This window comes from Miscanthus floridulus, chromosome 13 (genome assembly GCF_019320115.1).
Source record: "Miscanthus floridulus cultivar M001 chromosome 13, ASM1932011v1, whole genome shotgun sequence".
NCBI classification, from domain to species: Eukaryota; Viridiplantae; Streptophyta; class Magnoliopsida; order Poales; family Poaceae; genus Miscanthus; species Miscanthus floridulus.
This window is the reverse complement of record NC_089592.1, coordinates 84786147-84796724: the sequence shown is the minus strand read 5'-3', so window position 1 is coordinate 84796724 and position 10578 is coordinate 84786147. Positions and strand designations below refer to the sequence as shown.

The window sequence follows — 10578 nt, the reverse complement described above, 5'->3', positions numbered from 1 at the left end:
GCTTGTTCGATCATAGAATGGTTGTCAACTATCTTAGTCAAACAACTGCTCTATGAGGTACAACTCGCTATCGGTGTCAGAAACTGTTGACACCGTTTTTTGCACGTGTCAAAATAATCGGAGTGGACCAATCGGCAAGGGGAAAGTTATTGAATACTTTGATAGCCAATGAAAGCCAGTTTGTAAAAATGGTTGCCGATAGTTGGTGATGATCGATGGAAAGGTTGATATGGACTCGGGCGTTGCCGATGAGGTTGGAGGAGTTGTTGTCGATGCCGATGAAAGGAGGCTTGAAGACTACTACCGATGAGACAGGGAGTATGCCGATGAAGGAAGACTTGACGACTACTGCCGATGAAACAGGGAGTATGCCGATGAAGGAAGACTTAAAGACTACTGCCGATGAAACAGGGAGTATGCCGATGAAGGAAGACTTGAAGATTACTGCCGATGAAGCAGGGAATATGCCGATGGGAAGGAGGACAGTGAGATTTCCATCGTAATTGAGGCGGACAGGGAAATAGATAGGAGTTGATTTCCTTTTCTATATTTATTAGGTTATGATTCGTGTAAGAGTCACGTGTTTCCTTAGATATGGGATTGGTGTCCTAGTTGTGTTTGGTTGTGTCTCTTTAGATCAGGGTATAAATATGGAGTAAGGGGCAATGTAATAGACAATATCAATCAATATCAAAACCAACTTTTTACTCCTATTTGCATCTACTTACCTTTCGGCGACTTTGTCAATTTGCATATTTTTCCTTTTTACGAGTTCTCATTGATTCGGCGAGCTGCATCGCTTCAGTGCGACCTTCGGCGATTCTCGAGTTCCGTGTGAGCACCTCTTGGCCGTGACTTCCGGGCGTATCGCTGTTGTCAGGACCAAAGTGTTCGTGCCTTCATCCTTGTCGATTAGCAGGTCAAATCGACTGGCACGCTTTGGATATCGATTCGGGTATTAGCCCTTTGTGTTTGCAGATCACTTTTGCATCAACACATCTTTTGGCACGCTCGGTGGGACAAATCAATCAATATGTTCAATTCCGAGATCGATCCAGGGAACATCATCGCAGTATCAGAAGAAGATCTCAAGGAAGAACAGAGGCAGGCTATGGAAAAGGCTGTAGAAGAATACAAGCAGCTTTGTCTGAGGTCGTTTAGCTTGAACAAGAGTGGACAAGTCATCCAGAAGCAAGATTTGCCGTTACCTCGGTAGGTTACCTTTGACTCCAATCCTGGTAAACTTCAAGAGATGGTTAATTCTGCAGTAAATCATGCTTTGATTAATCATTCCAATGTGCTGTCCAATACTGTTCATAATGCTGTGGTTCGAACTCTCAAAGAAGGACAAGCGGCACCACATTACGTTGGGCCTGCCTATCATCAACCAGAGCCGGCATCTGTCAAAACTCCATCGGCTCCTTCGGCCGTTGTGGGTACAGAAGTTACTTCCCCTCCAGTATTGGCAGGCTCACCTAATATACAATCTACACCGATACAATCAGATCAGGTGTTACCAGGAGGGCGAGTTCAGCTTAATACAGATCTATCGGCATCAGCTATGTCAGGCCCTGTGTCTCAGAATAACCAGATTCCTACTAATTGGTGGGGATATGGCATGCCTCCAGAGTCATCTGCTTTCAATCCTAGATTACCTCAAGTATTTGATGCAGCAGGAAGAGCGCCTATATCATCGGCCGTTTCGCCGATGGCTCAAGTGCCTCAATATGCCGCAACTACTTCTGTACAACCAACTCCAGGAGGTTTCCAGATGCCTATGATTCAAACATTCAATTCAAGTCCATCGGCGAGCGTACTGCCGATGCAGCAGAAAGCCCCTGCTATGAGTCAAACTGGGGTTCAGTTCATGCCTCAAACCAGTTATAATTATCCAACAATATCAGCAAATTACCAGCCATCGGTAAGTTTTGTGCCGATGAGTTCTAATAATGATTGGTCAGGACAGTTACCTGTTCAACATACAGTTCAGCGAAATCAGCAGGTTGCAGGGATTCAACAAGGTCATATGCAAGCTGGTTTCCAGAATCAAGCATCGGCAGCCCAGCCGATGAATCCTTTCCAACAGGTTAATGGACCACAAGTAGCGGCAAATATGCCGATTGCTGGAGATCGTGGGCCACAAAGATATGTGGAAGGATGTCAAGCAGGCACCTCCTGTAGAAATTCAACCAGTTCGTCAGCAGGAGGCTGATGCTTTTTGGGCCGATAAGATAGCAGAGATTATGAAGGATCAATTTGGGAATAAAGCCCAAGGTCAATACTTATTCTTATCGGACTCCATACCCTCCTGCATACGATTTAATTCCTCTCCCAAATCGGTACAAGGTACCAGATTTCACTAAATTCTCTGGGCAAGATGATACATCAACAATGGAACATGTCAATCGCTTCATTATTCAATGTGGAGAGGCAGCTAACAGAGATGAATTAAGAGTTCGATTATTTTCATCATCTTTGTCTGGATCAGCATTTACATGGTTCATTTCATTGCCACCAAATTCTATTATTACTTGGGTTGATCTAGAAAAACAATTCCACAAGTATTTCTTTGCTGGAATCCATGAAAAGAAGCTTACCGATTTAGTAAAATTGAGGACAGCGTAATGATGAATCGGTAGAGAGCTTTGTACAAAGGCTACGAGATGTAAAAAATAAGTGCTACAGCCTGGTGCTGGATGATCGGCAGCTTGCCGATTTAGCTTTCCAGGGGTTATTGCCACATCTTAAGGACAGATATGCTTCTCAGGAATTTGAAAGCCTCAGTCATCTTGTGCAAAGGATCTCTGATCAAGATACTAGGGTTTTTGAACCTAAAAAGAACTGGAGTAAAAAGGTATCATTTGTTGAAGAAGTAGGAGATTCTGACTCTGATGAAGAACCAGTTATCGGCTTAGCTGAGTGGGTTAAGAATAAAAAGCCGATATCATGTCCCTTTGGTCAAAAAGAGCCAGAAAAGTTTACCTTTGATATCACCAAGGCCGATAAAATATTTGATCTTCTGCTTCAAGAGGGCCAAATTAAGCTGTCACCTAATCACGTGATCCCATCGGCAGAAGAGTTGAAGAAGATTTTGTACTGCAAATGGCACAATGCAACTTCACACAGTACAAATGAGTGCAAGGTATTCAGGCAACAGTTACAATCGGCTATTGAATCTGGGAGAATTAAGTTTGGTACTTCCAAGACCCAGAAGCCTGATGAAAATTGATCAACACCCTTTTCCAGCAAATATGTTGGATGCCAAAGGAAAGACCAAGGTATTGACGTCAGAGGCTGCTGAGAAAAACGCGTCAGTAGACCCCCAACATCGGATAACTACCGATGATGCAAAAAGTAAGGGTTTGCTAGGAGAAAGCAGTAGTTCCAAAAAACCTCCTCGACCTGGCATTGTGATTACTCATCGAAGGCAGCAGGAGGGTTGGCATCAACGTAATGACCGATATCGGCAACAGCAAGAAATGAGACGTCAGGAAGAGTGGAATCGACATAAAGATCATTGGAGATGTCCGTTCTTCATCCATTGCTGGGAAGAAGGTATTAAATTGCCAACTGTTGAAAATTGCCCTGAGTGTAATGGTTATTACGGAGTCAATCGTTCAGAAAGGAGGTTTCAACGTGGTAATCAGGGTTTGTCTATCAACGAGCCGATCAGAGGCAGAGCATCAGTGCATGATCGGCTGGGGGGCAGACTTAGTGTACATGAGAGGCTTGGTAAACGCGCTGGATATTTTCCAAGGAATCAAGAGGAGCTTGAGGAGATGGCAAACGCAAGAGTTCCCGATGAGGAAATATTCTACAGGGACCCTAATATACGTCGCGTAGAACCAACTAGGACTTGTTATCAGCCGGTTTGGAAGACCAAGTTTCCTCGATGGTGCCCAGAGGGTCTGACAAAGACGCAGAGAAGGAGGATGCAACGTGAGCGTCAGGAGGATTTATACCAGGAGGAAAATTCCTCCAATGAAAGGCCTGGTCATCAGCAGTGGCAGGTAAAACACAAAAATAAGGGTCCATCGGCAGATGTTAATATGGTATTCATGTTGCCGATGGAGTTTCTGGCAATATCTGATAATGAGGAAGAAGTTGTTCTCTCTGATCAAGTGGCTCAGCTAACACTAGATCCAATGATGGCTGTTTTTGAGAAACCTACCGATGACGAGAGACAGCATCTTAAAGCTTTATTTGTGAAGGGCAGAGTTGATGGGCAGCCTGTGTCTAAGGTACTTATTGATGGAGGGGCTGCGATTAATATTATGCCTTACGTGATGTATCGGAAACTTGGTAGGGGAGAGCAAGACTTGACCAAAACCGATATGATGTTGAAAGATTTTGAAGGCAATGTGTCACCGGCTAAAGGGGCAGTGTGCGTTGAATTGACCATCGGCAGCAAAACCTTGCCAACGACGTTCTTTGTTATCAACGGCAAGGGTGCATATAATCTGCTTCTAGGGAGGGATTGGATTCATGCTAATTGTTGTGTTCCTTCTACAATGCATCAATGCCTCGTACAGTGGATTGGGGATAAGATTGAGGTCGTCCCTGGTGATTCTTCTTATATCATCGCATCGGCAGAATCAGATACTTATGAGCGAACTAAATGCATATCAGGAGAAGCTTGGGAAAAAGAGTTCCTTAGAGTTGCTGATTATGAAATTCCACCGATCCAAGCAGTCGGTTCTGAAGAGGAGTTTTAATGGATAGGTTTGCCGATGATGGAAAATTAGGCCAAGGGTTCATATCGGCAGATGATTTAGTAGAAGTAGATATCGGTGATGGTGATAGGTCGAGGCCTACTTTTATTAGTGCTAAGTTAGATTCTAAGTGTAAGCAGCGAATAACAGATTTGTTAAAAGAATATAAAGATTGTTTTGCTTGGGATTATACTGAGATGCCTGGGTTAGACCGATCGATAGTTGAACATCGGTTACCTATCAAATCTGGATTTCGGCCACATCAGCAGCCAGCGCGCCGATGCAACCCTAATGTACTTCCTGACATTAAGGCCGAAATAACTAAATTAATTGAAGCAAAGTTTATTCGGCAATGTCGATACGCAGAGTGGATCTCTAATGTGGTTCCTGTTTATAAGAAAAATGGAAAACTTCGTGTTTGTATTGATTTCAGGAATCTCAACAAAGCCACACCGATGGATGGCTATCCAATGCCGATTGCTGATTTGTTGATTGATGCTGCGGCTGGACATCAAATTATTAGCTTCATGGATGGTAATGCAGGTTACAATCAAATATTCATGGCTGAGGAGGATATTCCCAAGACTGCTTTCAGATGTCCAGGACATGTGGGGTTGTTCGAGTGGATAGTCATGACGTTTGGTTTGAAAAATGCCGGTGCTACTTATCAAAGGGCTATGAACTTTATTTTTCATGAGTACATCGGCACATTAGTGGAGATCTACATTGATGATGTAGTGATTAAGTCTGGAGATATCACAGCACATTTAGCCGATCTGCGAAAGATACTGGAGTGCACAAGGAGGCATGGATTGAAGATGAATCCTAATAAATGTGCATTCGGTGTATCGGCAGGACAATTCTTGGGTTTTATGGTGCATCAACGGGGCATTGAAATCAGTGGGAAGTCTATTGATGCAATTAACAAGGTGATTGCTCCTGCCAATAAGACTGAATTGCAATCTTTGATCGGTAAGATTAATTTCATTAGAAGATTCATATCTAATCTGTCGGGTAAGATCAAGGCTTTCAGCCCACTACTTAAATTAAAAGCTGATCAGGAATTTGTATGGGGAGTTGAACAGCAATTAGCCCTTGATGAAATTAAGAAATATTTATCAAATCCTCCAGTGCTAGTTCCACCTCAACATGGGAAGCCTTTCAGGTTGTATTTGTCAGCTGATGATACAGTTATCGGTTCAGCTCTTATTCAAGAATTTGAAGGGAAGGAGCGTGTTGTTTATTATTTGAGCAGAAGATTAGTGGATGCTGAGACGAGGTATTCGGCTATCGAGAAATTGTGTCTGTGCTTATACTTTTCTTGTGTCAAATTAAGGCATTATTTGTTATCTGCCGAGTGTATGGTCATATGCAAAGACGATGTGGTCAAGTATATGCTGTCGATGCCGATATTAAGTGGTAGAATCGGCAAATGGATTTTAGCATTATCAGAATTTGAGCTACGCTACAAATCAACTAAGGCAGTTAAAGGGCAAGTGATGGCTGATTTTGTCACTCAGCATTGTAATACGGTGGATTCTTTGGGGATTGCTCCCTGGACACTTTTCTTCGATGGGTCCACATGTGGTGAAGGAGCAGGTATCGGCATTGTGTTAATTTCACCTCAAGGAAAGAAGTATGAGTTTTCATTGCCGATTGTTGCTACAGCGACAAATAATCAAGCTGAATACCAAGCCTTGATAAAGGGGTTAGAATTGCTGAAGGAGATACGTGCCGATGTTGTTGAAATCTTTGGCGATTCTATGCTAGTTATAAATCAATTAGATGGAATTTATGAATGCCGAAGTGAAGCTTTGATTCCGTATTATGAAAGATGTTTGCAATTGTTGAAAGGATTTAGAGATTTTCGTCTTGAACATATCTCTCGATTGCATAATGAGGAAGCTAATCGACTAGCTCAGCATGCTTCAGGGTATCAGCCTATTCAGGAAGTGCTAACATCGGCAGTTGATACCGATGACTGGAGGAAAGAGATTGTCGATTATTTAAAGGATCCATGTAGAAAGGTCGAGAGACGTATAAGGTTCCAAGCTACCAAATATGTGCTCCTCGATGATGAATTATATTATCGAACTATAGATGGAGTTTTACTCAGATGTGTTAGCAATGATGAATCGAAAAGCTTGATGGGTGAAATTCATGAAGGAGTATGTGGGGCACATCAATCGGCTTTCAAGATGAAATGGATGATCAGAAGGAATGGGTACTATTGGCCGACTATTCTTGAAGATTGTTTTAAATATTTTAAGGGATGCCAGGGGTGTCAAAAGTTTGGTAATATTCAAAGAGCGCCTGCATCGGCTATGAATCCTATAATCAAACCATGGCCGTTCCGGGGATGGGCTATTGATCTCATTGGTCAGATCTATCCGCCATCGAGTAAAGGACATAAATTTATTCTGGTTGCTACCGATTATTTCACAAAGTGGGTTGAGGCAATTCCTTTAAAGAAGGTGACATCGGTCAATATGATTGATTTTGTGAAAGAGCATATTGTTTACCGATTTGGTATTCCTCAGACTATCACTACCGATCAGGGTACTATGTTTACATCAGGAGAATTTGATGAGTTTGCTGTAGGTATGGGAATTAAAATTTTAAATTCTTCTCCATATTATGCTCAAGCTAATGGTCAAGCTGAGGCTTCTAACAAAGGGATCATCAAACTCATTAAGCGCAAAATTGAAGAAAATCCTAGGAGGTGGCATACAGTATTAAATGAAGCCTTGTGGTCATATCGGATGTCATGCCATGGTGCAACCAAAGTAACGCCTTATCAGTTAGTATATGGACACGATGCAGTGTTGCCTTGGGAAATTAAGGTTGGCTCTAGACGAATACGTTCTCAAAATCAGCTGACAGCCGATGAGTATAATACTCTTATGAAAGATGAGTTGGAAGATGTGGCGGGTCATCGGTTAAGGGCTTTAGTTAGTATTGAAGAAAATAAGAAAAGAGTAGCTAGATGGTATGACAAGAAGGTGAAAGTAAAAGAGTTTGCCGATGGAGATCTGGTCTGGAAATTGATTTTACCGATTGGGACTAAAAGTTCAAAGTTTGGAAAGTGGTCTCCTAATTGGGAAGGTCCATATCGGATAAATCAGTCTATTCCTGGTAATGCATATATTTTAGAAACCCTCGAAGGGGTTGTGTTTCCCAGAGCGTTAAATGGAAAATATTTAAAGAAATATTACCCTAGTATCTGGACAGATGCATAAAAGTATAAGTGCCGATAACAGTACTATCGGCTAAGAATTATGCAAGGGTATCAATGTCTCATAAAGTGCCGATACAATAAATAAGATTACACGTTCAGCAAGGATTGGATAGCTAATATCGCACGCAGGCGAATCTGGTCGGCTTCTTCCATTTCTTTGATATCGTCATCGGCAGCACCCTCCACAGGCTTGAGTTTCTTCTTCATGGCTAAAGCTTTGCGAGCTTGGATATCTCTTTCTTGCTGAAGGGCTTTGACGGCATTGGGTAGCTGGCTTTCTTCTTGTTGAGCATGAGTTAAGGCTGCATCAATTTCTTTCAATTCAGCCAATAGAGCTGCCTTCCTTGCCGATAGATCCAAGATTTTCTGCTTAAGTGCAGCACCCGAAGTCTGCAAGTTGACGATGCCCTTGTGCTTCTCATCAGCGATTTGTTTCAGTTGTAGCATCTCTCCTTTAAGTTGAGCTTGAGCTGCTCTATCGGCAATGCGCTGAGCAGCCCGTTGATATTGCAGTTGATGGCTTTCTAAGTGAGCTGCTGGGAAGAGTATTTCTTCAACATCGGCAGGGACCTGGCCACGAATTGTTTTGAAGATTGCCTTTGCGGGGTCCGAGTCATCTACCAGTTGGGCGGTACTTTGCTGTAGCAAGTTCAGGAGGGTTTCCAACTTGGATTTAGTTTCTGCCGATATTGTTCCCAGTGCAAGGGAAGAACTTGTTTCCTCTCCATCGTCGTCAGAAATGTCAATGGCAAAGGAAAATAGGCTGTTCGGGGAATCTTGTTCCTGAAAGAAAGACAAGGAGATCAATCAGGGGTAAGTATGAGTATTGTAAAATCAGATAGGTTGATCGGTTTACCTGTTTCAAGGCAATTTCCTGTGCTTGACTGGAGGAAGCAACCTGGAGTATGTCGTGTGGATCGGCTGAGCTTGCCGATGGGATATCCTCTGTGACTTCATCGGTGGTAGGCTCTTGAGGTATGATGACCGATGACATTGGGGCAGATGTAGGGATCGGCATAGACCTTTGTCGTTTTGGCTGTGCTTCAGTATCTGTTGAAGCTTTGCGCTTTGCTTGGACATCGGCAACGATTGGCTGGGGGGCATCGACACTTGTTGGTTGTGAAGCTTGGGCATCTGGTACGTTTGCCGATGTACCCAATTGTTGCTGTAAAACAAGTGTGAGATATGATATTTAACAGATAAAATGTAAAGTCAAGAAGCTACCTCTGAAGGAGTGGTGCTTGATATCGGCGGAATTGCCGATGATGATCCAGTAGCAGCTCTTACCCCCTGATGATTAAGGTTAATATAGTTTGTGATTGGCATAAGTGAAAATAAACAAGGTTGTTACCTTAAAGGCTTTGACCAAGGTTGTAGCAGCGGCCGATGGAGTAGCCCTGGATATAGCCAATTTGGACTTAGAAGTGATGGTCTTGGTACGAATCTTCTGGTGGGTCAAAGCGGCTAAGGTGGGAGCGTTGTAGCCGATCGGCGATGTTGGGGAAATAGGCCGGAGGTTGAAGGGTTTCCCACTTTTGCTCACCGATGGTGCTGGGTGGTTAACCTGTTACAAGGGAGTCAGTTATTGATAAATGAAAGGAAAAGCAGAAGGGAGTTCAAAGAAACTTACCGCGTCGTCAGGGATGGCATATTCAGAATCGATCATGTGCCGATATGTGTGAGCAGAAGTCGCGAACAGTTGCTCTTTCCACTCTCGCCACCATTGCTTGTATGACTCGGTGATGAAAGATATTGGTGTCCAGGTGGATATATCAACATCTGTGGTATCGGCATCAGGAGAAAGTTGTACTACCTTGTTCCAGTCTGTTCCGCAGGTGATTGTTTCCCTGGGTTTGATCACATCGGCAAAGCAGAGTTTGATTGGCAGTTGCCCAAAAGCCAATTGGCGGGATACTGCCGATGGGTTGTAAAATTCATATGTAATGTTGGTGTTTTTCCCGCTGCCGAATGTGTTTACTGGAATTGCCCTGGGAGTGATGATAGCCATCATGAGCTCATTATCTTGATTCAGAGTGTCATCGGCAAAGTTGAAAAGAAGGGGGAATCTGTTTTCTTCGTCGATATAAGGCACCCAGGCCCTATGATCACGAGAAAGACCATTATAGAAGCTTTGAAAGAATCTGCCGATTTGGTCTTCGTTGGCTTCTGTTCTAGGAAGGACAATTATGGCTTCACCAAAATTGAGGGGTGAGCGTGTTGCCGATTCATCATCCCCGAGCACATAATCTTCGGTAATTTCTCGTGGGAATTGTTGAGCAAAAAAGTCCCATTGCAAACGTTTGTGCATATGGGCATTCAGCCACATGTTGATGAACCACCACGGGCCTCCCAGGTTGCCGATGGGTTCGCCAAGCAGAAGTTTCTGAGACACTTGGTGAAGAAGATGATAAGTGGAGCTCAGAAGGTATCGGCCAAGAGGAAACCTTACGCCATTAGCCAGAAGTTCAGCTGCAGGGAGGAAGGCGTTGGTTGGTCCTACTGATCGACCACAGAAGATAAATTTTTCTAACCACATATTCAGGAATGTGGCATGTTCCCTCTGGCTAGGTGTCCCGGTTTTCTGGTATTCTTGAATATATCCTGTCCAACCGCCGATGTTACGGGTAT

The 10578-nt window shown here is 43.3% G+C and overlaps 1 protein-coding gene across 1 annotated transcript; it reads right to left on the bottom strand.

The window, feature by feature from the left end:
* Window positions 1–7948: 7948 nt before the first annotated feature.
* On the bottom strand, window positions 7949–9977 carry LOC136501806 (uncharacterized). The gene is made up of 5 exons (XM_066497341.1): window positions 9581–9977; window positions 9302–9514; window positions 9175–9240; window positions 8807–9115; window positions 7949–8733 (listed from the first exon to the last, which is right to left on the bottom strand). The coding sequence occupies exons 1-5, from the start codon at window positions 9959–9961 to the stop codon at window positions 8038–8040; spliced, it is 1665 nt and encodes a 554-aa protein (XP_066353438.1). The 5' UTR covers window positions 9962–9977; the 3' UTR covers window positions 7949–8037.
* Window positions 9978–10578: the final 601 nt, after the last annotated feature.

What these genes read in the sequence shown, in the direction of transcription:
- LOC136501806 (XM_066497341.1), bottom strand. Translation starts at nt 9,961, where the DNA reads ATGATGGCTATCATCACTCCCAGGGCAATTCCAGTAAACACATTCGGC. An exon ending in ATGCCATCCCTGACGACGCG is followed by an intron (nt 9,515 to 9,580) that starts GTAAGTTTCTTT and finishes CCCTTGTAACAG; the next exon opens with GTTAACCACCCAGCACCATC. An exon ending in CCTTGGTCAAAGCCTTTAAG is followed by an intron (nt 9,241 to 9,301) that starts GTAACAACCTTG and finishes CTTAATCATCAG; the next exon opens with GGGGTAAGAGCTGCTACTGG.